Below are 27,994 nucleotides of genomic sequence, written 5' to 3'. Positions count from 1 at the left end.
TAGTCTTCTCCTATTGTATGGACCACAAGGGCTTTGGCCGTGCTGAACTAGGAACTCACAACCTGGGTTCAAAACTGGTGATTTTCCACAAGTTTGCCAGTTTGTCCTGTTCCAGTCCCAGCTACTGCTGATGCTGAACTGAATTCCCTCCCCCTCCCCCTCCCCCTCCCCCTCCCCCTCCCCCTCCCCTCCCCCTCCCCCTCCCCCTCCCCCTCCCCCTCCCCCTCCCCCTCCCCCTCCCCCTCCCCCCTCCCCCTCCCCCTCCCCCTCCCCCTCCCCCTCCCCCTCCCCCTCCCCCTCCCCCTCCCCCTCCCCCTCCCCCTCCCCCTCCCCCTCCCCCTCCCCCTCCCCCTCCCCCTCCCCCTCCCCCTCCCCCTCCCCCTCCCCCTCCCCCTCCCCCTCCCCCTCCCCCTCCCCCTCCCCCTCCCCCTCCCCCTCCCCCTCCCCCTCCCCCTCCCCCTCCCCCTCCCCCTCCCCCTCCCCCTCCCCCTCCCCCTCCCCCTCCCCCTCCCCCTCCCCCCTCCCCCTCCCCCTCCCCCTCCCCCTCCCCCTCCCCCTCCCCCTCCCCCTCCCCCTCCCCCTCCCCCTCCCCCTCCCCCTCTGAACAGTCAATTAGCAGCCCTTTGAATTGCCGCTCAGTTGGCAGTGCTAAAGGTGCAGCGCTTGCCTCCTGAAGGGGCAGATGCGCCTCTGAGCGCACTCCGGCTCCTGTCCCTTCGGGCTGTCAGGTTTGGGATAGCTGACTGTCAGAGCTGGGACAGCCGGCACAGACTAACAGTGCGGGGATGTCCCCGTGCTGACACCGCAGCGCCGCTCTCCCAAAAACACCGACACAAGTCCCCACAGCATGGGGTGGCTGGCACAGGAAGTCCCCACACTGACACCGGCACCCGCTCCCCCGGCGCCGGCACCCCGCTCCCCCGGCGCCTCCCCCCCCCCGGCCCCGGCCCCGGCGCCCGCTCCCCCGACAGCCCGGGGGCTCACATCGGGCTGCTGGGAGATTGAGTGTAGGGACCTATGCTGGGCAGCCGTGGGAGAGGGCCTGGGGTCACACGTCAGGCCACTGGGAGAGCTGGGTAGCGGTATCAGTGTGGGGGATGTCCAGCTGGAAGGGGAGCTGTCAGGCACTCGCCAGCTGTTTGCTATCCCCTTAGCAGCCACTTTTTTTTTTAAATTTTTTATTTCCCTTAGCAGCCACTTTCAGGTAGCTGCATTCATGTGCACGGGGGGGGGACCTCTGTGCTCCGGCGATTATCCCTCCCGGAGGAGGATTACATAGTTCACCTGGCAGACGCCGCCTGTGCTTTCAGGTGGCCTCCTGCAGCCGCATGGGGGTATATTATGCAACTTTACAATTGGGGATTTTGGCCACCTGAAAGTGCCTTCAGACTGTGGTTTCAGGCCTAAACTTCTGAGTTGTTCATCTATTGCTTTTCGAAATAATAATCCATTAGTTCACAGCATGTCCAATTAACACCTCCTTGTGAAGTCCTTCTAAGCATTCTTCAAAGTTTCTGCTCGGGCACCTGGAGCCTGAACTGTCTGGTTTGAGAGTGAGCATTTTAAATGAGATCTGTTTTGAAGTTTTTGTATCTGTATGTGACCTAAACTTTTTTTTTTAAAAAAAATGCCACAATTTAACTCCTATAAAACATATCTATATACAATATAAAATATAACATAAACTGTCACAAATGCCAGACTGGAATTCAGTGAAATCCTTAGAAACCACAACTTTCTGACTTTCAAGCAGAAGTACAATGGTCCTCCTGCCCCAAGTGTTTATATGTTTATTTAGGCATAAAAGCTGGATGGTATTGAAAATTATTTTATTGCCATCTTATAATTCTGAATTTGAAAGCAGGCCAGATTGTGCACCAATTGACTCTTTATTACCAGCTGTAAAGGTCCTGGAAAAAAAATTAGTTTAGGATACCTTTTGGGGAATTTAAAATAATTTAAGTTTAAACCAGAAATGAATTGTAATTTTCTATGAATTACTATTTTAGAAATTTTGAGGTGAGAAGATCAGTAGCTGGAATATGTATACTTGTTTTTCTGTTTTTAGTCCTACTTTGAAGGCAATAGACAAAGGAAGTAGAAAACACTGGGGTAATTGAGGATGCCTCTCTAAAGTAGAGGGTACAACAAGGGTTTATACCTGGAATGGGGTAATCATTATCAGGCTAAGTAGAAAAGCATTTCATTCTCTATTATGGATACCCCTCATTTCTTGGCTCGTAACTGCACTGTCTTTACAAAGCTAACCATTGTCCTGTCCAATTTTCTTCCTTTTGCTTTATTGCTGTTACAGGTATTGTGCTCCCTTCCAAATGAAAGCTGCTGATGTAACATAGTATTGATTCTTGGGAACTGTACTCAGAGTGACCAGTTTTTCTTAACTGTGATGCGATTCATTTAACAAATGAAATAAAGGGTGGTGCCTATTTGCCACGTTTCTATAGTGGGGGGGGGGGGTGGTAAATGTTTTGTGACAATTTATCAGAGCAGTTCTGCTGGTGTGAAATTGGGTAATGCCATTTTTAGATATATTGATAAAGTTCCTCTGTTGTGATTCCTGTCTTAACTTTTTGGTTCCTTTAAATTTCATTTCTTCTGGTCTGCAGCTTTTATCCATAACCGAGACTTTCCCACAGAATAAAATGATAAAGCCCATGAGACTAATGATGAAACATGTTCTTGCAGACTTTGTTCGTCATCATCTTTTTAAGTATTTCAATTTTTAAATAATTATTTTGCAGTCTCTTTCAGATGTCTGGTGACTTGGAAGATCTAGAAAATGTATTTAATAAATCAGATAGTTCAAAGATGTTTGGTTCTGGGTCCTGCTCTGCATTCATCAAACTATTGCCAGGCAATAAAGAACTGCTTGTATCTCATGACACCTGGAGCAATTATCAGACAATGCTGCGAATCATCAAGAAATATAAGCTGTCCTTTAAGTCTTTCCCAGGAGGTATGGATGGACATGTGACCATGGGTTAGACAGTTTTAACATGTGAAATTTCACTGTTTTTTTTACGGTCATAAATGCAGCCGAAATTATGAACTGCATTTTTGTTTTTCAATTTGTATAGGTATGAATTAAAAAGTGCACTGGTTAATTAGCAAGGAGAAAAAGTTGAAGATCAGCATTATTTGGTGGCCTCAGCTCATCAATAAAATGTTGATTTTATTGGGTGATTTGTTTCTTTTACAATCTGAATAAAGCACCTCACTACAAATAGAGAAATTAAATGTAAATCAAACTGGAACCACAGAGTTTTAATTTCACAAAGATTATTTAAAAGATTAATCTTTTAATCTTTTTTTCTAATCTTTTGATTAAAAGATTAGAAAAACAATTCAACACAATTTGTTCTCAGAGTACAATTGATATATAATCCTGAAAGAATATAGAGAAAGCAGTAAATAAATTAGACGGGGAATCAGGAAAGCCAAAAGTTCTTGTCAGTGAAATGTCCTTGATAAGTAGGATTTGGGGAAATTACTGGAAGGATGTGAAGGCTTTGGGAAGGGTCAGAAGAGGTTCATCGGGTTATTACCCAGATGAGAGAGTACTAGCTAAAAGGACAGGTTGGATAACATTGGATAGTTTTCTCTGGAGCATCAGAGGCCTAGGAGTGAGCTGATAAATTTATAGAATAGGAAGCACTGAAAGAATAAACAATCAGATTCTTTTAAGAGGGAGAACTGTTTCAAGGGCAAGTGGAAGGCAGGTGTTTTTTTTTCTTACAAAGAGTGGTGGGTGGCTGGAATACTCTGCCAGGTGGCAAGGTGGGTGCTGGTGGCAGACATGATAGCGATATTTAAGAGAGATTTTGACAGGCATATAAATCTGCATGGAAAAAAGAGATATGGATAATGTTCAGGCAGATGTAATTAGTGCATACATTATGGACTGAAGGGTTTTCTTCTGTACTGGTTTGTTTGAGAATCAACTGCTACTTTGTACAAAGGCAATTGATAGCTTTTGATGAATAAAGGCAGTTTTATTCTTCATCTGGCCACATAAATATTAATTATGTGTGCCTGAAATGGAAAGTGTGTCTTGCGTTCTAGCATTCAAAATTAACTTAAAATATTAAATTATTTCTTCACTGAATCCATTGACTGTAAACAAGATAACTCCTTAATGAGATGAATGAGATTAGATTTACAGTGTCTGGAAATTGAATGCTGGAGCAGGATCTAATGTTATTGACATTTACTTTCCCAATTCCATTGTTTTTGTTTTGCATAGGTGATTTTATACCAGGAGAGGTGCAAACGTTTTCATCGTATCCAGGGACCATCTTTTCAGGTGATGATTTTTACATCCTGAGCAGTGGATTGGTGAGTAATTTCTAGCCTATCCTCTGTTCTACTGAATATTTACTTGTCTATTGGAGCATCAGTGACATTATGCAAATTAGAGGGTGAACTTATTTGATTTACTCATTCACAGGATAAGTATGTCACTGGTAAGACTAACATAACTTATCCTTTGCTGCCCTTGGAGGTGGAAGCAACAGCTACAGGGTGGAGTTACTTTCTGTGTAGTAAAGATACTCCAATATCGCTATTAGATTTTCCCAATAGTGGTGAAAAAATGACAATATTTTTCCAAATTAGTAAGTCGTGGAAAGGAAATTGCTTGAGATGATCTTCGCTGCTCCACCTGACCTAAAACTTGTAAATGGTGAAACAGATATGAGCAGTGGGCTGTGAGATGCTCACGCTGAACCTCCTTTTGAAGCTACGGTGCAGATTTGTTGAGTTTCTAATTAGTAGTGCTCCCTACCCCATCTGAGATATTGGTCATTTGTCCAATCATCCCCAGTCACAACCAATTTCCCTTTCGTGAGATGCTACTCCCCCACTGGAAAGTTTTCCCTCCAGATTCCCAGGTTTATTAGAGTTCCATGACCGCTTACCTGGTGAAATACTGCCTTAATGTCAAAAGTAGGCACTTTTGCATCACTTCATGAATTTAGGACTTTTGTCCATGGTTGCAGTGTGCAGCCTTCCAACATTCAAACTAATCGTCAGCAATCAGGTTTATGTAAGTAAAATCACCACCAGCGACATGTGATCACTCTTCTGATAGAGAATAGACTGATGGAGTGGATTTTCCTGGATTGAATATGTGAAAATCAAAGAAAAACATCATATGCTAAGAATAGAAAATGGTGTAAAATCTCAGCAGTCAGCATCTGTGAAGAAAGAAAGAAGGGTCTTTGACCGGAGACCTAGAATGCTGATTGTTTCCAGCATTTTCTAGATTAAAATGTCCTGCACCTGCATTAATGTAAAGTAATTTGAAAAAAAAATCAGTATTGTAGTTTTTAATTTGGTAATATTCACTTTAATCAAGTAATTTCCATAACTTACAACATTTAAATTTAAACTTGAACCCTAGTCGCTGGCACTGTGGTGACCGGTACGCTAACTGTGCCACCAACATAATTAACCCTCACCCTCTCAAGTTTACATATAAAGCTTTACTAATATACTTAATATTAATAAAAATAAAAACTCTTAGTAGGCAGGTATAGGGAGACAAGTGGCATCGACCAGCTCTTCATCCTGGTATCCTGTCAGACCCTCAGGGCAACCCAACTCACTTCCATGCCAGTGACCTGGTCAGGTCCTCAACACAACCCGACTCGCCTGCAATCTAGTATCCCAGTCAGGCCTTCGGCGCACCTTCCTTTATACACGAACCCCATTTGCGAATGCTGTAACAGTGTCGCCCTAGCCACTACGCTAACCATGCCGCTGTCATAATTAACCGCCCCCTTCTTCCCCCCCCCAACTGATTAAAATAAATAAATTAATAGATAGATAAATAAATAGAACCTTACTAATATGCTTAATAATATACTGATAAAGATGCTTACCAGGCAAGCAGGGATAGGGTGATACTTTAGGGAGTCGCCCCAGCGGCGAGCGGCATAACCCAGTTCTTCATCCTGGGCATCTCCATTTTATGCAAAAATAATTTTATTCAAACAACTGGGGCCCTCCACTGGCTGAATATTTGCTCCCAAGGGGTTGTGTTGCTTTGGAGAATATTTACTTCGACAATTTTAAACTTTTATTTCAAACCTTATTTATTCTAAATTATTTTTTTAAATTACATATATATTCGTCATTTTGTTTTGCTGGTTGTTCGAATGCTGGAAAATGGGGATTTTACTGTATTTTTAGGTTGAATTTCCATAATATCCCCTGCATAGCCTGATTAACCATCTTTCTGCTTCAAAAAGGACTCATTTGCCCAACTTCCCTCTCCCCTATCAGCTTGTAACTTCTTAATTCATCTGATTGTCTTTTTATTTTCACTCTATCAGATTATGATCAGATTTTTAAAAATTTTATAGCTTGTGAGAAGATATCAGGAGTAACATTCCAAGCTTATTTAAAGGGTAGGATTTGGAATTCCAAAGTTCAGTGGTGGATTTCAGGAGATGAAGGTTGCATAGCAGGCAAATGTTAGATCAATAGAAGTTCCAACTGAGTTGATGGATTTGAGAGCTCCAAAGAATGGAAGATGACATAGAATGATTTGAAAATAAGGAAATAACAACACACTGAGTGAAGTTTACAGCAGGATGTAGGCTGCGACAGGGTAAAAATAACATTGCAAGACTTGTAATGCAGAGATATGAAGTTACAAGGTCATTTTAATAGCAAATGTGATCGATTTAAAAACCAAGTCTGGATGAGCCTGAGAGCAGCTGGCTGGAATTGACAGTAGACACTAACCCTTTTAACAAGAGATCCTGCAATACTGCTGTAAAGAAGACCCATCCTTAAGCCATCTTTGCTTGTTTACACTGAACCAAACAACGCTGGCATAATGCTGGGCTAGTGAGTCATTTTACAAAGCATTCCAGAAGCAAAAGAGGCATGACGTGTAACACAATAGCGTCGGCATCTAGTGTGACGGTTCTCCCTTTTTACACAGACATCGATTCAGTGCTGTGACTACCACTGCTGCCGGCTTAAAGGTGGGACTACAATTTACCACACCCCCCCCCCCCCCCATTCTGTGTTCATATCTTTTACAGAGAATGGCGTGGCATAATAAAGGTACAATATTCCTGCCTTGAAGAGGCTGTGTGAAAGGAGCTTATGTCGGTGCTTGGGGTAAAAAATAATGTCCTGTGTCTTTTGCATAATTGTAGAAGAGTTTGACTCCCACAAGGATGGACAAAGAAGTATGATGATGGAAGTTTGAAATGTGCAGTGAGGTTGAGTTGGTAAGATCTGAAAAGAACCTTGGTTTATGGAAGTTGTACTTTCTGAAACAATATAATTTAGTTGAACGTTAGGAAGTAAGTAAGTGGAGGAGAAAGATTTCCTGAGTGTCTGAATGACAAGTTGTAAACAAAATGGAGTCAAATGCAAATCAATTAGATTTTTAAAAGTACATGGTTACTTTGACTAATGTAATTTTAACATAAACATGCTGAAAGTTGAACAGATGCCTCGTTAATAGTCATTCTCTTTATTGTTACCGGTAGGTTACTCTTGAAACCACAATAGGTAATCATAACACCCAGTTGTGGAATTTTGTGAACCCAGTTGGCTCTATGATGGAATGGTTAAGAAATATTGTAGCTAATCGGCTTGCAACCAGTGGAGCAAAATGGGCTGCAATTTTTAAGAAGTTCAACAGTGGCACGTGAGTTCTGTTAATTTTAAAACCTTTGTTCTTGAAGTGTAAGCCAGTTGTCAGATTTGTACCCCATGCTCTAGATTTAAATAAATGGCTAGAATTCCAAAACAGCTTTAAATTATTATAATTATATTGATTTACTTTTGATTTTCTTCTGGTGCCCTTGAAGGCAGAGGGAGGACTGGGTCTACATAATGCAAATGGATTCTCTACCAGTACACATTTACAAGTCTCGTAAAGTTACCATCAACGATCTAAAATGTACCAAACTAAACAAAAATGGGAACAAGATTTAAATATAAAGATAAAAAAGGAAACATGGGAGAAATTATGTTCTGGAACGATGAGAAATACAATAAATACGAGGCTACGTATGATACAATATAATTGGTTACACAGACTATACATTACACCGCAAAAGTTAAATAAATGGGACCCAACAGTATCTGATGGATGTTTTCGATGTAAAAAAGAAATGGGAACAACAATTCATGCAATCTGGACATGTGAGAGAGTAGAAAAATTTTGGGATGATCTCAATCAGATATTAAATAAAATAACAGAAAACAATATACCAAAGAATCCAGAGATCTTTCTCCTAAGTAACATAAAAAACAAAGAATTTGGAATTGATTTGGAGGATGCACAAAAAAGATTTGTTAAGATAGCCGTAGCAAAAAAAATGTATTATGTCAACCTGGAAATTGGAAGATAATTTGAAAATACATCAATGGTATATAGAAATAAATAAATGTATTCCATTAGAAAAAATAACATATAGTTTAAGAAATAATATTGAAATATTCGAACAAATATGGGAGCCTTACATTAAATACAATAGCGAAAACCTACCGGGAACAAACATTACCTAAGTTGATGGAAGGAGAAGGAAAGAAAAGAATGGACTCAGTAGAATTTCTGGTGTACTTTTGTTGAATGACAACATTGTCTGACTGGTTTAATGCAACCTAGATTGTATACCTAAAATGGATGAGAGGGGGGGGGTGGGGGGGGTGGCTTGGGAGGAGGGAGGGGGGGGGGAGAAAAAGTCACTGTATATGTGTGAAAAAGAAAAAGTGTATATCATGGCTAATGTGATTTATGGTGTGAAAAATAAAATATTTAAAAAATAAAAAAAAACAATCTAAAATGTACCTATGGACTGGTGTGTTTGGGGGTGGGGTTTACAGAGAGGTAACATTATTGGCCTTGTGTTCCTCCATGGGAGACAAACAGGAAGATGTCAAATAATACATAATTACTACTAAATACAGGTATACCTCTCTTTATGAAACTAGAGCGTTCCTATGAAATCTTTCATAAGTCGAAATGGCTTAAGACAGAGACCCATTCACTACTATTGTAAAAAAAAAATTCAAATCCTTTCATAAAGGGGGGGCATGGCAAGATGGCGTAAGGATCAGACGTGCCTTCCAGTCCTCTCCTGACTCTATCTTATTGTTTTGTCTAGAAATGCCCGTTAAAATTCTTTAAAAGTTTAGATAATTTCAGTGCTGTTAATTTAACTTATGATGGTACAATTGGTGGAAAAGAGCAAAAGAAAATGACAACAGATCATCAAAAAACTACATTTTCCAAAAGTTCAAGTTTTGGAGCCTACCTACAGGAAAGACACCGGGACTCAGCGTGAAATGGATCCCAGGAGAGAGGTACAGTGTTCGGATGTAGAGCTCTGTTACATCGGTAGAGCCCCCTAAAGAGGGCGCCAAACAGCCTTTAGAACAAAGAGTTACTCAAAGGCATTTGTCAGCTGTAGAGGTGGTGCTGCAAACTGCATCTCTTGAGATACAAGAACCTATACAACTTGATGTACTGGGAGAATTTAATACATTATGGACTGGGGAAAACCCTGGCCAGCATCCTCCAGTCATTGCTGGAGAGGCTATGGCTGGGGTTTCCACACGCAGTCATACTACAAGGAAGGCAACCAGAATGAAGGAAGGAATAGAAGATCCTTTGGTTATGCAGAAGAAGCAGGAATCTGTTGAGCCAAAATCTCTTCCAATTGAAAAGATTTTTGTGAATCTTGAATCTAAATTATCTTATACAATACAGGTATTATTCAAGATTATGACTGAACTTGGTACTAGGTTTAATACTTTGGTGAAAATACATTCTCAACAGATGGCTGAGTTTGGAGCTTTTAAGCTTGAAGTGAGAGATAAATTTAATTCATGTAAAGAAGATATAGACGAAATACGGGATCAAGTTTTTGATGTGACCAAAATGGTCGAAGACTTACAAACTCAAAATAAAAATTTGGTGAAAAAGATTGATTATTTGGAAAACCAATCCAGACGGAACAATATAAAGATTATTGGTTTGCCAGAAGGTATGGAGGGACCAGACCCCAGAAAATTTTTTACTGAATGGATTCCGCAGGTGTTGGGTCAAGAACATTTCCCGGAAGGTATAATACTGGAACGTGCTCACAGAGCCTTGCGTAGAAGACCTATTTCAGGTCAAAGTCCAAGACCTGTTTTGGTTTGTTGCTTGAATTATTACGACAGAGAAATAATTTTACGAGTGGCTATTAGAAATGCACAACAGAGAAAATCACCCTTGATGATTCAAAATAATCGAGTTTTCTTCTATCCGGATTTGAGTCAAGAAGTTATGTTCCAATGACAGGAATTCAATCCTGCTAAAGAGTTGTTGTGGAAGAAAGGTTATAAGGCAACCTTTAGATATCCAGCTGTTTTGAAGGTTTTTCAAGATGGTTGCCAACCAAAGTTCTTTGATTCTCCAAAGGAAGCTATAGCATTTGCTCAAGAGCTGCCAATTACTCAGTTTCAACAGAGACATAGTCCGCTGCGATCTCTAAGGAGACAAGAGATGGAAGAAAAGAGCCGTGCTCCAAGAAGGAATGGTTGTAATGGTGACTCGGCAGTTGGAGCTGATTAAAAGAAGAGTTGTCCTTTTTTTTTCTAATGTTTTTTTTTAAAAAAAGGGATATTAAATAATGATGTTAGCTTAAGATGAAGTGAGAGTTGGGGGAGAGAACTGGATAGGCACTATTTCCTGAAAGTCATCTCCTACGTGTGAGTTATCTCACACCCATTTTTTTTTTGGGAGTTACCGCATTGCGCGGTTTAGACGGGAGGGGGTATTTTTAACCTCTTACCCATTTTTTTTTCCTTTTTTTGTATTATTAGATTAAAGAGTGAAGGGGTTATTTTTGTTTAAATATAAAAAAAAGTATAAGAAAGTATTTGATTGTTTAAAAAAACTAAAAATTGATGTGGTTTTTTTTGTAAAGTTTATTCAGTAGATAAGGAATATCTGAAATTTAAATGTGAATGGAATGGATAAGTTTTTATATATTTTTTCTTTAACTTTAAGGTGAAAGGAGTGGTAATTCTGGTGTATATTATTTTGCTATTTTAGTTATAGAATGAAAGGAATAATGGTGAAAGTTATAAATTGAATTGTACAATTTTTAATGAGGCTTGAATTTTGTTTGTGGTTTATGCTCCATTTGTTGAAGATATAGATTTCGTTGTAGATGTGTTTTTATAATTCAGATATCTGAATTTTAATGTAATGATTGGGGATATTTAAATGTTGTATTGGAGCTTTTATTGGATAACTATTTAAGAGTAAAAGGGAAAAATGGTGGAAGAGTACTAAAATTGAATTGTACAATGCTTAATGAGGTTTGAATTTTGTTTTAAGATGGTGGTTTATATGACTAATATGATGATAGATGTGAAGTTAGTTGATATTTGGTGAAGGTTTATCTCTATAGAGAGTTTTTTTTCATTTTTTTTTCATGCTACAATTTTTTTTTAAAGAATTGATTATTGTTTAAGAATTTTTGATAGATTATGTTACTAACTTTACTAATTTTTTATATTAAGTTTGAGTTAAATATATGTTTCATCTTAACTCCGTTTGTTAAATATATGCATTTAAGTTTGATTTAATTATGTTTTTTAAGTCTGATATTTTAGTATTAATTACTTTTCTTTTTGTTAGTATTTTAATCGGTTATGTTTTTGTTTTTTTTTGTAAGTGGGTTTTTTTCTCACATATTATTAACTTTATTAATTCTTCACTCTTTATTTGGGGGGGGAAAGGGGGGGTTGGACTAATTTGAGTTAGGTTATTAATGTGTAATAATTATTGGGGAGGGTATAGTTTATTTAGATTACTGATACTGTATTGTAATTTTATTCTTTTATTCTTAATTTTTTTTTAATGTAATCCTATATGTTATTCATGTTATAAAATCTTAAATAAAGTTTAAAAAAAAAAAAATCCTTTCTTAAAGCAAACACAGTTTTTACAGGTAAAACAGGGTATACCTGTAACTATATAGATATTCACATTGGACCCAGGTTGGACTTGATACCAGTGGCTGCCTATCTTCTACACAGTATGAGACAAAAACTATAACAGTACATCATGCATAAGGGACTCCGGTACCAGTGGCTGCTTATCCTATCACATTCACCTGCACATATGCACATTTCACAGACAGGGACTTTAAAATACACTCCTGATTCCCTGTACCAAAGGGGTACAAATGACTGTCTGCAAGCACTGATCTATTGTAGTATTATGGCTCAACTCAGTGTAGTGCACACCTTACCCGTGACTCCTTCAGCGACGTCCACAGTAGCAACCTGGTGTGGAACGATATCTGGGACTTGGACCAAGAGGTAGAGAGAGCAATATGTGGTATGCATTGATGTTTGTACTGTTCTGAGCTGGGCGTCTGGCCAATTATGACACTGAATCATTTAAATGAGCCAATGGTAAGGTGTGCACTAATGGGTGGTTGGAATTCCTACCTTGATTGGCAGGTGATGCAACTTCCAAATTGGTTTCAGACAGGGAGGTCACGTGATCCCCTGTGATCCACAGTTCCACAATGTTCCAGTCAGGGAAAACGCATGTTCCTCCACAATCCACATAGGAAAACAGGTGATTTTTCATCGTGTGTAAAGATTTAAAGTTGGACTAATTTTCCACATGGTCTGATGTGGTATTACTGTGGCACCAAAATACATGAACCATGTTCAAAATTACTTGGTGGTATTAACTGCCTCACAACTGAAATATTGAAAATTGATTTGCATTTCCCAGACATAATTTTCTAATGTGCATGTTCGTAATATATTTATTTTTGGGCATTGCCACGTCTTGTGAAACATTTGCAGTCTTAATCATAACTCTAAGCAGGAAATGAAGGGAGTTGATCTGATTTACTGTAAATGTAAATTGTTGATCAGAAAATTGATTATCAGATTAAGTGAGGTGCTTGCCTTTCTGTCCAGGTAGGCTCCTTGTCATTAAGGATTTTCAGGCACAGGAACATTTGCTGTGCAATGTTTTAAATTTGCTTTAAAGATAATGTAGTTTTGGAGGAGAGTGGGAGATGTCTCTACTATCCAAGTCATTGAGTCAAGCTGTTCAAGCATCAGAGCAAAGATTAGTAAAGTCCAAGTAATAGTTTTAATTTTCAGTCATTTAAAATAATGTTGAATTGCTGATGTTGAGAGAAACTGCACTGATTAAATCGACTAACATGAACTATAATTAAATAATACTAACCTATTGTTAATCCTATTCAAAAGGGCTAATAAATGGCACCGTGTTCATGTATGCAGGCAGAGTACCTGCTGCAATTTAGAAATTTTGGTTTTGCAGGGCAATTTGTATTTTTATCTTGATGTACTTGCCTGATTGCTTTCCCTCTCCTGTTAATAAATGGTCACTATGCTTTAACATTCACTAAAGTAACTTTGTACTCCTGCAATGGAATTGTTTTTTTTTAAAAAAGGTACAATAATCAGTGGATGATTGTGGACTATAACTTATTTACACCAGGCCAATCTGATATCAACAAGAACCTATTGACAGTTTTAGAACAAATACCGTAAGTATGAATGTGTTGGGCTTTATTTATTTGTATTTTTTTTCTCTAGAATGTAGATATGCCTTTTTTTAGATGACCTGTTTTATAATTTATGCTTTCAGCACTCATTTCATAAAATCTTTTGATTCACCTATAGTGTGAGAATGGATGCAGACTGTAGATTTTTTTTTCTGGTTCTTCTGTTATGTTTGATTATGTATTTCATTGGCTTCTGAAAACTGACTTCTGTGCAATTGCAGGGGCCATATAGTAAATGCTGATAAAACAGATGAGCTGACGCAAAACCGTTATTGGGCCAGCTACAATATACCGTAAGTGTGGACAAATGGGTTTTCTTTTATCTCCATAAAGATCAATCAAATGTTTTATATCCATTCTCCCAAAAACAAGCATTGATCCTGCTCTTTTAATTTATAATTTGTATTCCATTATCACGTTTCCCTCCCAGATTATCAATAATCTTACTTTAGGTCTTCAAGTTAAATTAAGACCATTAACATCCCTTGAGGGAATGGATGCTTAATCAGATTTTGTACATTTCATATCCTGTAACTTGGCGTGATTATTTTTTTTAAATCATCCATTTTCCTATCATCCCTCTCACTCATTACCATGAAAGTCGATGTTCCCATTGAAAGATTCATGCACAGAAACAAAAGGTCATGCATCCATGACCTTTCAAAAAAAGAGCAGGAAACCAATCCCGGGCACCTCAACATTTGTCCCTCAACCAATATAGGATTGCATAGTTATTTCTCACCGATTTCTGCACGTATTGCCCAGGATTGTCACATGGACCATTGTGAACAGTTTGTGCTCAAAAAGATGAAAGTACCCTTTCCCAAGGAAGCAAGAATCCAACGTAGCCCCTTACTCATTACTCTTATGTAGCAGCTCCCCATTCTTTGCATTTAACCTGAAAGTCCAAAAAATTAGAATAGCTGTGCAAGTAAATTGATCAAAACACTTTTAACTTTTAAATTGTACTTCCATTTTTGTAGGTATTTTGAAGAGATTTTTAATGCTAGTGGGAATCTGGCTCTGGTTAAGGAATATGGTGACTGGTTCAGTTATAACAAGAGTCCTCGTGCTCTGATATTCCGTCGAAATCAGACTTTGGTCACAGACATGGACTCGATGATTAAATTAATGAGGTACCTGGACTACATCGATTTGTATTAATAACTTTTTATTACAGTAATGTTTTAAATAGACATTGGAAATCACTGAATGAAATGTAATTTCATGTTGCTTTTAAATTCTGAAGGCTTACACTTTTACATTAAACTTAAATATTAAACAGCACAATTAGTCCTATTGAGGATGGTTTAAGAAATTCAGCATAATTAATGATCCATCTGAAATACTGGAAATTGGGAGCTAATATTTTGGACCATTGAAATGCATTTTTTAAACTTGTTTCCATTATACTTTGTTTGTAGTTGTTAATTGTTGGATAGCTGCACCTTTAGATTGTTCAGATTTTTGATTACACACGTCCTGCCATATTAACTTTAAGATGTAGATGTGTAATTTGGATCTTTTGTATATGGTGTTACTTTCAGGTATAATAATTTTATGAATGACCCTCTATCATATTGTCAGCAATGTGATCCGAAGCCCAATGGTGAGAATTCAATTTCGGCCAGATCTGATCTCAATCCAGTTAATGGAAGTTACCCGTTTTCTGCATTAGGACTGCGCTCACATGGAGGCACAGATATGAAGGTGAGCTGTCTGATTGTGGTAATCGTGCAGCATAGCAGATGGGAACGAAGGACTGTGGGGAACAGAAAATGCTAGACACTCATTGGTTGCCACCCACACTTGAAAGGGGGAAAATAAATTGTGTGGGGCTTTTGATGAGAGTAGGAACTATAGTAGGGTTGTAGCTGCACTATCAATAAACATTTTTATTAAGGTGCTGATTGACCTGCAGACTAGTTGAAGTAATATGTGATTCCCAGTTTTTCTAATTTTATTTTTCATATAATATTTTTTTCCTACTTCGAGCAGTGTTTTACTTTCCCATTCGTCTGTGAATGATCCACGCAGCCTAATGGTGTTTGACATCCTGCACTATCACTGTGTAAAACTTGGAGAGTTAAATAGTCTCTCTCCAATGTTAACTTCTTTGCTCAAATGAATGTGTTAAATTCATCTAACGAGTACTCTCCCCAAGAGCAGAATGATGACAGCAGCTCAGCAGACAATTCAGTACCTCTCAAGGGCAGTTGGGGTGGGTAATAAATAGCCTGATAGAGGCTAAAAATAAATAAATACAATATATCTAGAGGAAACAAATTGGCAGTGATATTGTTACCTTGTAGTGTACACACTATGACAAGTGTGGAGGAAGGCATGCAAGGAGTCTAAATCAAAGATTACTTTATTCCACTGGCAGCTCTGCTTTTATGGGACCCCTGGCGCTGATGTCAAGGCCCCACGATATCTGACCATCAACCTCTGGTTGGTCATTGTTCCCGCCCAAGTTCCCTATCTTCCTGCCGTGCAGAGGTCAGCTGGGATGACGGCTGGAGGTCCGCACGGTTGTCGTGTTCATCAGCCATTATGCGGGTCGGTTCATGTCTCTAAGTAAGGGCCGCTACAACCTCCACTTCTGCTATTGCCTACTGCACATACATGGTAGGCAAAATATGGCTCACTTGGTTGTTAGCTTCTGACTCAGTTTACATTCTACTCTAAGTGATATTTTCATTTGCCCAGAGAGACATTAAAAGATTCTTTACATAATTGAAAGCTTCACTGGCAGGATTCCAAAAAGAGCAAATTATCCAACTACTTTTTATGATATTGTAGTTTACATAATCATTGCATAACATGCTCGATTCTGGTTCATTCTTGATCTGTGCTGCAAACCTGGAGATATGATTGTCTCCAAAGATAATGGCTATCTTTCCCTGCATATTCTTGTTCCAGATGCAAGACCATAAGACATAGGAGCAGAATTAGGCCATTTGGCCCAACTAGTCTGCTCTGCTGTTCGAATCATGGCTGATATACTTTTCCTCTCAACCCCATTCTCCTGCCTTTTCCCCAGAACCTTTGGCACCCTTGCTAATCAAGAACTTATCAGCCTCCTCTTTAAATATGACTGGGCCTCCATTCTATATAGAACTTATTGGGATTCTCCTTAATCCCTTTGCTTTCCTAATTCCTTTCAAAGGTTCTCTACTCTAGAGCCTCAAGAGACTCTATTCCAGTTGCCAGTCTTTGTCTTGTGTTTTCATTTTTTTTGGATTCAATCTTCAATATTCCTGGTCATCCAAGGTTCCTTTATCATATCATTGGTTATGATTGTTACCACAATTGTTGATAGAAAGGAAGATAGAACAATACCGAATGATCTTGGACAGAACAATGGAATTTAATCCACTTTGCGATATCTCATAATTCTGGGACATACTGCCACAGATGTCAGGGTGCTAGGGTGTATTTATTAAAAAAAAATGGAGGGATCTTGGTAAACAAATCCATGGGTCCCTAACAAGATAAATGGGATGCTAGTCTACATTAGCCATGGCATCGAATTTAAGGACATGGTACATAAAACTTTAGGCCATAACTGGCATGTTCTGTGCAGTTCCACAGAATAGGAAGAGTGTAACTGCACTGGAGAAGTTGCAGAAGAGATTTATCAGGATGCTTCCTGTGATGGGACATTTCAGTCAGGAGGGACTAGATAGGCTGGGTTTGTTTTCCTTGGAATGGACGAGGATTAAGTGGGAACCTGACAGAATTGTTCAGAATTACGAGTAAAGAGAGAGTGGGCAGTGAGAACCTTGGCCCGTAATGGAGACTGTTTAAAGTGAGGTGTGAAAATATTTTGTCATAGTCATGCAGCATGGAACAGGCCATTTGGTCCACATTGACTGAGCTGACATTATGGGTTAGTCCCATTTACCTCATGGAGGACCGATGTCGATCCTCGGTCCGGGTTCTGGGGTGAGGACCCAATCAGTAATTTATTCTCCTTGAGGAATGAAGGGCTCAGGCTTCAGCCAATTTTCCCTTTATTGGTTACAGAGGCCTGTAGGAGGTCTGTCACTTCCCTAGAGGATCAAGGAGCTCCAAAAATATACAAATGCATGGGTTTGTATACCCTACCACAATCAAAAAACGGCCTTCTCCCATGTAACAAGTGTTGCCCTATCACCAATAGTTTCACACAACTCATCTGCAAATTGCATTATTATACAAATGAATTGCATAACCTGGTCCCCCTTTCCTCAGGCACTTACCTAATTCCAAGCTAATGGAAATTTACTGGCTCAGCTGGGGTTGTGTGGCAACACTAGTCATAGGGCTCCTGATTTCTCTGAATATTTACAGCCCTCTGCATTCTTTTACAAAGCAGTGAAGCACATGTAGGCATCAATTAATATTGATCAATCTTCACCAGACAGACCCTTACTTCCACATCCTGCATTTAGTCTGTATTCTACCAGAAGTGGCCAACCTTTTAATTTTTAATTTAGTCATACAACATAGTAACAGGCCATTTTGACCCACGAGTACATACCAGGGGTGTAGGTTAATTGGGCAGCAATTAAATGGTTGGTCACCCCTCCTCTAAGCCCTTCTTATCCGTGTATCGGTGCAAATGTCTTTTGAATGTCCCGCTTCTACAGTTTTCTCTGGGGGCTCATTCCAAAAATGGACCACCCTTGGAGTGGAAAAAGTTTCCCCTCAGGTCTCTTGAATCTCCTCCTTCTCATCTTAAACCTATGCCCTTCTAAAATCATTTAACCTTTGAGAAAGATTCAACATTGGAGGAGTCACGTGATGGAGTAGTGGCCGGACGGTGAACTCCAGCCCTCTCCAGAAAAGTCGGAAAAAACAAAGGAAAACACAAAGGCACAGAAATAAAAGTTAAAGAAAAGTGAGTATAAAGGTGGAAAGAAGATGGCGACAAAAAAAGAAAAATCAAAATCAACGGTAAGAAGAGAGGAAGAGAAGACAACGGAGGAAGAAGGAGAAGGCCTTACCTGTTCGAAGAGGCCCGCTGTGGAGAGAGAAGCTCGCTTCCTCAGGTCGGTAGAAATTGGACTACAAAAATGTCTCGCTGAGCCGAGTAAAAGTGCGCAACCGCGCATGAAAAAAACACACCGACGGGAGGGGGGACCAGCTGGGGAGTCGATCTCCACAGCCAGCAACGACAGCTGCAGAACACCTGCAGCAAGAAGAGAACACAGAAGACAATGGAAACAAGAAAGAAGAGAAGAAAAGGGCAACAAAGAAACAACAGATGGCCAACCCAGAGGAAGAAGAAGAGGAAGAGTACAGTGAAATAGAAGAAGAAGGGAAAGGCAAGATAAAGGATATACTTTCTCTTGTTAAAGGATACATGGAGTCATTTAAAGAATGGCAGACACAGGAATTTACTGATTTAAGAAGAAGAATAAACAACACAGAAGAGAAAATGAACAAAATAGATATGACCTTAACAGAAATGGGAAAGAAAATGGACAAGATGGAAGAGCGGGCAGTAGCAGCAGAAATGGAGGTAGAGGACTTAAAAAAGAAATTAGAGGAATCAAATAAAAAAGCTATAGAGACACAAGAACTACTAGCTCAAAAAATAGATATAATGGAAAATTATAACAGAAGAAATAACATAAAGATAGTGGGCCTTAAGGAAGATGAAGAAGGCAAGAATATGAGGGAGTTTATAAAAGATTGGATCCCTAGGATCCTAGGATGTCCAGAACTACAGCAAGAAATGGAAATAGAAAGGGCACATAGAGCATTGGCCGTTAAACCACAACCACAACAGAAACCAAGATCTATTTTAGTAAAATTCCTAAGATATACTACAAGAGAAAAGATACTGGAGAAGACAATGGAAAAAGTAAGAGAGGGCAACAAGCCACTGGAGTATAAAGGGCAAAAAATCTTCATTTATCCAGACATAAGTTTTGAACTCCTAAAGAAGAGAAAGGAGTTCAATACAGCAAAGGCGATTTTATGGAAGAAAGGGTATAAATTTATACTAAAGCATCCAGCGGTATTGAAAATATTTATTCCAGGAAAACAAAACAGACTATTCTCGGATCCAGAAGAAGCACGAAAATTTGCAGAACAACTACAAAATAGACGGAGAGATGAAGACGTGTAATGGGAGTAAAAATGATCACGATTGATATGTATGTGGGTAAAGAGGTATAAGAGTGTATAGGTATAATGTGCATACGTGAATGTATCGGTACTTAGAGGAAAATATAGATAGTATAGACAAGAATTAATAAGGGAAGGTAATGGAATAGAGAGAATAAGGAGGGAATTAAAAGAGTGACCTTTGTTACATATGAAAAGTGAAATCTTTTCTGGGGGGGGGCTGGGTGGGGGGGAATAGCGGTCACTGCAAAATCAGTTGACGCTTGCGAGTGAATTCGCAAACCCAAATGGAGAGGGGAGATGTGGTTGTCCGACAAGGGATAAAGGACAACTCAGGAGGGGAAGGGGAGATTGGGGCTAAAGAAGTTATAAATAGGAGAATAAGGAAAATGTTTGATGTTTTAGGAATGTTGTCTTATAAAGGGTTTAAAATAAGAAAACAGAAATGGAAAAGGAGGAAAGGTAATGATGGAAAAACGGAAAGGGAAGATAAACAAAGTATAATATGGCTACGTTGAACTATATGACTTTAAATATTAATGGAATACATAACCAAATTAAAAGGAAGAAACTGCTAAATTTACTGAAAAAAGAAAAAAATTGATATAGCATTTGTCCAAGAAACACACTTAACTGAATTGGAGCACAAGCAGCATCGTATAATTCAAAAGCAAGAGGAGTGGCTATATTAATTAGTAAAAATGTGCCATTTAAAATAGAAGAGGAAATAATAGATCCAGCAGGGAGATATGTAATGATAAAATGTCAGATATATTCGGAGTTTTGGAATCTACTTAATGTATATTCACCTAACGAAGAAGATCAAAAGTTTATGCAAGATATCTTTTTGAAGGTAGCTAATACGCAAGGGAACATACTAATAGGAGGGGATTTCAACCTGAATTTGGATTCAAATATGGATAAAACTGGGGAAAAAATTAACAGAAAGAAGAAAGTAACCAAATTTATAATTAAATCAATGCAAGAAATGCAACTTTTGGATATATGGAGGAAACTAAACCCAAAAGAAAAGGAATATTCATATTACTCGGCTAGACATAAAACATACTCAAGAATAGACCTATTTTTGTTATCAGCTAGTATGCAAGATAGAGTAAGAAAAACAGAATATAAAGCTAGAATACTATCGGACCATTCACCCTTAATATTGACAGTAAAGCTAGAGGACATCCCTCCAAGAATGTATAGATGGAGATTAAACCCCATGCTACTTAAAAGGCAGGATTTTAGAGAATTTATTGAAAAACAATTAAAAATGTATTTTGAAATAAATACGGAATCAGTGGAAGATAAGTTTATACTATGGGATGCAATGAAAGCATTCATTAGAGGGCAAATAATAAGTTATGTAACCAAGATGAAGAAGGACTATAATCAGGAAACAGAGCAGTTGGAAAGGGAAATAGTAAATATAGAAAAAAAATTAGCAATGAAGGAAGATACAACTAAAAGAAGAGAATTGGCGGATAAAAAAATAAAATATGAAACATTACAAACATATAAGGTGGAGAAGAATATAATGAAGACAAAACAGAAATATTATGAATTGGGTGAAAAAACACACAAAATCCTAGCATGGCAGCTTAAGACAGAACAAGCTAAGAAAATGGTATTGGCATCTAGGAAAAAAGACAAACAAATTACATATAATCCAAAAGAAGTTAAGGAAAACTTTAGAGAATTTTATGAACAATTATACCGAACTGAAAACGAAGGGAAAGAAGGAAAAATAGATGAATTTTTGACTAAAATTGAACTACCAAAACTACAAATAGAGGAACAAAATAAATTAACAGAACCATTTGGAACAGTAGAAATACAAGAGATAATAAAAAAATTACCAAATAATAAGACACCAGGAGAGGATGGACTCCCAATAGAATTCTACAAAACATTTAAAGACTTATTAATTCTGCCCCTCCTGGATGTAATCAACCAGATTGATGAAACACAAAGCTTACCAGATTCATGTAAAACAGCAATAATTACAGTAATACTAAAACAAGGGAAAGATCCACTCTCACCAGCGTCATATAGACCAATATCTTTACTAAACACAGATTATAAGATAATAGCTAAACTATTAGCAAACAGATTAGCAGAGCAGGTACCGAAAATGGTAAATTTAGACCAAACTGGATTTATCAAAAAAAGACGCACAACAGACAATATTTGTAAATTTATTAACTTAATTCATGCAGTAGAAGGAAATAAAGCACCTGCAGTAGCAGTAGCTTTAGACGCAGAGAAGGCCTTCGACAGAGTAGAATGGAATTATTTGTTCAAAGTATTGCAAAAATTCAGTTTACCGGAGAAGTATATTAATTGGATTAAAGCATTATATAAGGGACCATTAGCGAAAGTGACAGTAAATGGACATGTATCAAAACAATTTAACTTAAGCAGGTCAACGCGGCGGGGATGCCCACTATCACCTTTATTGTTTGCGTTAGCTATAGAACCACTAGCAGAATCGATAAGAATAGATAATAATATAAAAGGAATAAAAATAAAAGACAAGGAATATAAAATCAGTCTATTTGCGGATGATGTTATAGTGTATTTAACAGAACCAGAACTATCAATAAAAGAATTATATAAGAAATTGAAGGAATATGGAGAAGTGTCGGGTTACAAGATAAACGTAAATAAAAGTGAAGCAATGCCTATGAATAATGCGGATTTCTCAAAATTTAAGGAATCTCCATTTAGATGGCAAATGCAGGCAATAAGATACCTAGGTGTACAAATAAACAAAAATCTCGGCCAATTATACAAACTCAATTATTATCCACTAATGAAAAAATTACAGGACGATTTAGAGCATTGGAAAGATTTGCCACTAACACTAATAGGAAGGATAAACTGTATTAAAATGAACATTTTTCCAAGGATATTATACTTATTTCAGGCATTGCCAATACAACTGACAGAAAAATTCTTCAAAGAGTTAAAGAAAATAATAAGGAAATTTTTATGGAGAGGGGGGAAACCGAGGATAGCACTGGATAAATTAACAGAATGGTATAAACAAGGAGGCTTACAATTGCCAAACTTTAAAAATTATTATAGAGCCGCACAATTAAGATACCTATCAGACTTTTATCAAACAAGGGAAAAACCAGACTGGACGAGATTAGAATTAGATAAAATAGGGGAAAAGATACCTGAACACATATTATATAAATGGGATGAAAAATTGGTACAACATAGAACTTCTCCAGTATTACATCATCTCCTCAATATTTGGAAGAAGATTCATGTAGAAAGAAATAAAACAAATTATCAATTACCAAAACTAATATTGACGCAAAATAAGTTACTCCCTTTTACAATAGATAACCTTTCCTTTAGAGAATGGGAAAAAAAAGGGATTAAAAGAATAGAGAATTGTTTTTCAGGAAGTAGACTCTTATCCTTTGAACAAATGAGAGATAAGTACAATATAACTGGAGATACAGCGCTGGCATATTACCAACTGAGATCCTACTTGAACGATAAATTAGGAAGCAATTTGAGTTTGCCAGAGGGAAGTAACCTTGAATATGTGATTACAGATACAATGTTAATCAAAAGATTTATAACAAATATGTATATTAAACTGCAAGAAAAAGAGAATGAGGAAACAAATGGTAAAACTAAACAAAAATGGGAACAAGATTTAAATATAAAGATAAAAAAGGAAACATGGGAGAAATTATGTTCTGGAACGATGAGAAATACAATAAATACGAGGCTACGTATGATACAATATAACTGGCTACACAGACTATACATTACACCTCAAAAGTTAAATAAATGGGACCCAACAGTATCTGATAGATGTTTTCGATGTAAAAAAGAAATGGGAACAACAATTCATGCAATCTGGACATGCGAGAGAGTAGAAAAATTTTGGGAAGATCTCAATCAGATATTAAATAAAATAACAGAAAACAATATACCAAAGAATCCAGAGATCTTTCTTCTAAGTAACATAAAAAACAAAGAATTTGGAATTGATTTGGAGGATGCACAAAAAAGATTTGTTAAGATAGCCCTAGCCATAGCAAAAAAATGTATTATGTCAACCTGGAAATTGGAAGATAATCTGAAAATACAACAATGGTATATAGAAATGAATAAATGTATTCCATTAGAAAAAATTACATATAGTTTAAGAAATAATATTGAAATATTCGAACAAATATGGGAGCCTTACATTAAATACAATAGCGAAAACCTACCGGGGACAATCATTACCTAAGTTGATGGAAGGAGAAGGAAAGAAAAGAATGGACTCAGTAGAATTTCTGGTGTATTTTTGTTGAATGACAACATTATCTGACTGGTTTAATGTAACCTAGATTGTATACCTAAAATGGAGGGGTGGGGGGGTGGCTTGGGAGGAGGGGGGGGGGAGAAAAAGTCACTGTATATGTGTGAAAAAGAAAAAGTGTGTAGCATGGCTAATGTGATTTCTGGTGTGAAAAATAAAAAATTTTTAACAAAATTAAAAAGAGAAAGATTCAACATTCACTTTATCCATGTCTCTCATAATTTTACAAATCTCTTTAAGATCACCCCAGAATGAACTGACACTCCAGATGATAAACACCCAGGCACTCTAACCTCTTCCTCTTACTGAACCTTTCCAGTCCCAGCAACATCCTAGTGAATCTTCTGTGTACCTCATCCAATTTATTGATACCCTTATAAGTGGGCAACCACTCTAAGTGTGGTCTCACCAATGCCTCGTTCAACTGAATCATGAGGTCCAAACATTGGTACTAAATACCCACTCAATGAAGGCAAGTGTGTCAGGTGTCTTCATTTTGTGCACTTGAGTTGCCACCTTCAGGGAATTATGTGGCTGTGCTCCAAAGTATCCCTGTTCTACAACATTCTCCAGACCCCTACCATTTACTGTGCAAGTCCTACCCTGGTTTGACTAGCCAAAGTGCAGCACCTCTCACCTTGTCAGAGTTGAATTCCATTTGCCACTCCTTGGCCTAACTTCCCATCTGAAAAAGAGAAGGATATCCAAGTTATCCTTCCTCACTGTCCACTCTACAACCAATTTTGGTTAATCTGTAAATTTTATAGTTGTGTTAACTACATTAGCATCCATATTGTTAATATAGATAACAAACAAGAGTGAACTCAGCACCAACCCCTGTACCACAGCACTGGACACCAGGCTCTAATCTGAAAACATCCTTCAACTACTATCCTCTGACTCATTCCACTAAACCAATTTTGAATCTAATGGGCCTGTTCCCCTTGGATTCAAAATTATCTAATCCTTCAGATTGCCTTGTGTGACCCTGATTTATCTTTGCTTCCCATTTTAAATAATGGCACAGTACATGCCACCCTCCAATCTTCTGGCATTTCACACAAAGCCAAAGACGATGTAAATATCTCATCAAGGGCCTTTTTCCTTGTGTAAAATTAGAGAAGAAATTGCAATGTGATGCTCTTACGCTACCAAGATCTCTTCCCCATATGGTTCAGGACCTCTGAATTAATTTCCTTCAATTATTTGGCTCCCATAATCTTTACATTAAAGAAATGATCATTTAAAATCTCACCCATCTCCAGTGGCTTCACAGAAAGATATCGATCTGTAATAGGACCAATTCTCTAGAACCTTTTTATTCTTAATAAACGTGTAGGATCTCTTGGGATTTTCATTTTCCTGCTTGTGATATCTTGTCATCCAAGTGATGGTTCCAATCTGGAATCCAATAAATGAAAAGGTAGTGGAGGCAGGTAGTCTCACAACATGTACAAATATCTGGACAAGACTATGCATTGGCATTGAAGGGCATGGTCCAAATGTTGGTCAACGGAGTTGGTAGAGAGAGGTATATAGGCATGGTGGGCTGAAGGGCTTGATTCCTTGCTGTCTGACTCCATATGAAGTTACTAATATATTTAATGCTCTTTGACATGTAATGCCTAGGTTACCTCCTTTGAACTGCACAAGGCCTATCAGATGATCGCAGTGAGTGGTCCAACATGGGACGAGGTTCCAGCATTTCAGTGGAGCAAATCCCCCTTCAGCACAATTCTGCACATGGGACATCCTGATCTATGGAGGTTTCTACCAGTGATGGTAGAGTGGAAATGAAAATCTGGAACGTATACCTGATTAAAACAAAAAGTACTTTAAATCAGATCTTGCCATTTATGTGGATCTTCTGTCCCATTGTTGTATGAAGCTACTATATTTGATGGCTTACAAGACCCACTTTTTTCCCCAAAAAATGGCTCAAAAATATCCCCCAGGTCTTGTTTGTGAAGTTGAAATGAGACTGATAATGGTGAGTAATGCTGACGGTGATCATCGCTGTGTGGCTTACTAGCCTAGCATCACTGCCATCTACCGTTGGGGGCTGGTGGTGGAAGTGGGGCGATGGGATCAGTATGGTAGCGGCTGTCGGAGGAGCATGGCGGTGAATGGGGAGTGGAGGTTCTTGTATGCCTGTGGGTCTTGTATGCAATCAAATACAGTAATTGATGAAATTCGATAACTTTAAATCTCATATTGCTGGTATAAACTTCTCGGAATAGTTACCAGCTTTTACCAGTGTTTTATTTTGAATATGATACCACAAGGACAATTAAAACTTGCAAGGATTTCTTAAGTCATATTTTTTCAGTGCATAATCTAGGCTAAAGGGTATATTTTAAAACTTTGGTAACCAAAGGAAAACTTCACTCCAACTCAGGCTACTTTTTCCACAAATCAGTAGATCTGTACATTACATGAGTAAGGCAAATCTGTAACTACAGCTGGCTGAGTTCAGGATGAGCAGCTAAAACCTCCTTTCTCTTGGCTAATAGTTGAATCAAATAATAGTCAAAGTTGGAATCGTTCCATAACAGATAAGATTGGGACATCTTGCTGTGACTTGCACTTCCAAATGACTGCCAAAATGTTGGGAAACTTCACAAATCATTCCATCAGTGGCTGCTATTAATCAGGCCAGTGCCAGTATTTGCGACTGAGATTTTGATTTTGCATTTCAATCTAATGTAGAAAATTGTTTTAGTTTTGAGTACAGAGGATGATGTCTGTACTAAGTTGTGATTTTTGAATAAAAACATGATTATGTGTCAGACCTTTTATGGCCTGATTGAACATTGAGAATAATTAATGCAAATTTTCCAGCTCTCTTGATCAGGAAAGAGTCCTGCTAATTGAGCAAATATTCAAATGCTGTGTTTTTTTAAAAATGAAACATTAATGGGTGATGTGTTGAGTTGGAAGACATTCCTTCCATCCTGCGTTGTTATTAGCCTTCTGTCTCCTCATGATTTTATAGTTTTGTCGCAGAACTCAGTGGTGATGCTCAGCTCACAATTACTCTTGGTAGTAAATAAGGTTAATCTGAAGCATTATACATTGGGTAAAGAGTTTTCATATAAAACGGGAACAATGACTTTGTCCTGAGCATGTATTTGAATTAGTGCTTTCAACTACCTTTGGCTCCTGATGCATGTATTTCCTTAAGAATTAAATAAACATTTTAGAAATTTGGCATTAGAAGAATTGGGTTGGTTGGAACCTAAGTTTCCCTATAAATCAGGTTTGATTACAGCACCACCTAGTGGAAAAGTTTGAATTGTCCTGATAATTTTTTGAAGGCAAAAATTCACAAAGGACCTTAACCATAACCATATAACCATTTACGGAGCGGAAACAGGCCATGTTGGCCTTTCGAGTCTGCACCGGTTCACTGATTTTGTGCGCCCTCTTCAGGCATTGGTGATTTTAAGGGAGTGTATCTTTGAGAATTTTAAAATCTAACCATAGGTACTCTGTACTTTGGATGTGAAATCTCATATTAAAATATTCAAAAACGTTGGCTGTGTGAGATGTCTCCGCGAATCCAAAAGCTGATGATGAAGCTACATCACTATGACTTTGAATTGGTGTACACACCAGGGAAACTTATTGTGTTGGCTGACACACAAAAGACTTGCAATGATCTTCTTTAACGTTCCATGAAATATCTATAAATAACAATGTCTGTAGTGATAGTTATTTTTTTTCTATCTGGCATAGGTTCAAATGAAATGGTTATTGAATTCAGCAGAGAAATTCTCATCATACTGCCAGAATGTGATAGAAACTCATTAGCTCCTGCAGTTATTTAAAATATTATGAGATGCTGCTTCCAGAGGCAGATTCAAGATTCTTTTATTGTCATATAATAAAACAGAAGATGTAATATACAAAATTTCCTTTAGTC

At 38.1% G+C, this 27,994-nt stretch overlaps 1 protein-coding gene across 1 annotated transcript in view; it reads left to right on the top strand.

The window, feature by feature from the left end:
• LOC138761294 (putative phospholipase B-like 2) overlaps nt 1-27,605 on the top strand; it is a 35,036-nt gene extending 7,431 nt beyond the window's left edge. The window contains 8 exon segments of the mRNA XM_069933188.1: nt 2,763-2,977; nt 4,265-4,356; nt 7,533-7,693; nt 13,497-13,592; nt 13,832-13,903; nt 14,594-14,746; nt 15,158-15,320; nt 25,699-27,605. Of these exon segments, the coding sequence (XP_069789289.1) occupies nt 2,763-2,977; nt 4,265-4,356; nt 7,533-7,693; nt 13,497-13,592; nt 13,832-13,903; nt 14,594-14,746; nt 15,158-15,320; nt 25,699-25,866 (1,120 nt within the window). The 3' untranslated portion in view covers nt 25,867-27,605.
• Nucleotides 27,606-27,994: the final 389 nt, after the last annotated feature.

The sequence above is a fragment of the Narcine bancroftii genome, chromosome 4 (assembly GCF_036971445.1).
Source record: "Narcine bancroftii isolate sNarBan1 chromosome 4, sNarBan1.hap1, whole genome shotgun sequence".
Lineage (NCBI taxonomy): Eukaryota > Metazoa > Chordata > Chondrichthyes > Torpediniformes > Narcinidae > Narcine > Narcine bancroftii.
This window is presented reverse-complemented; position numbering and strand designations above follow the sequence as displayed.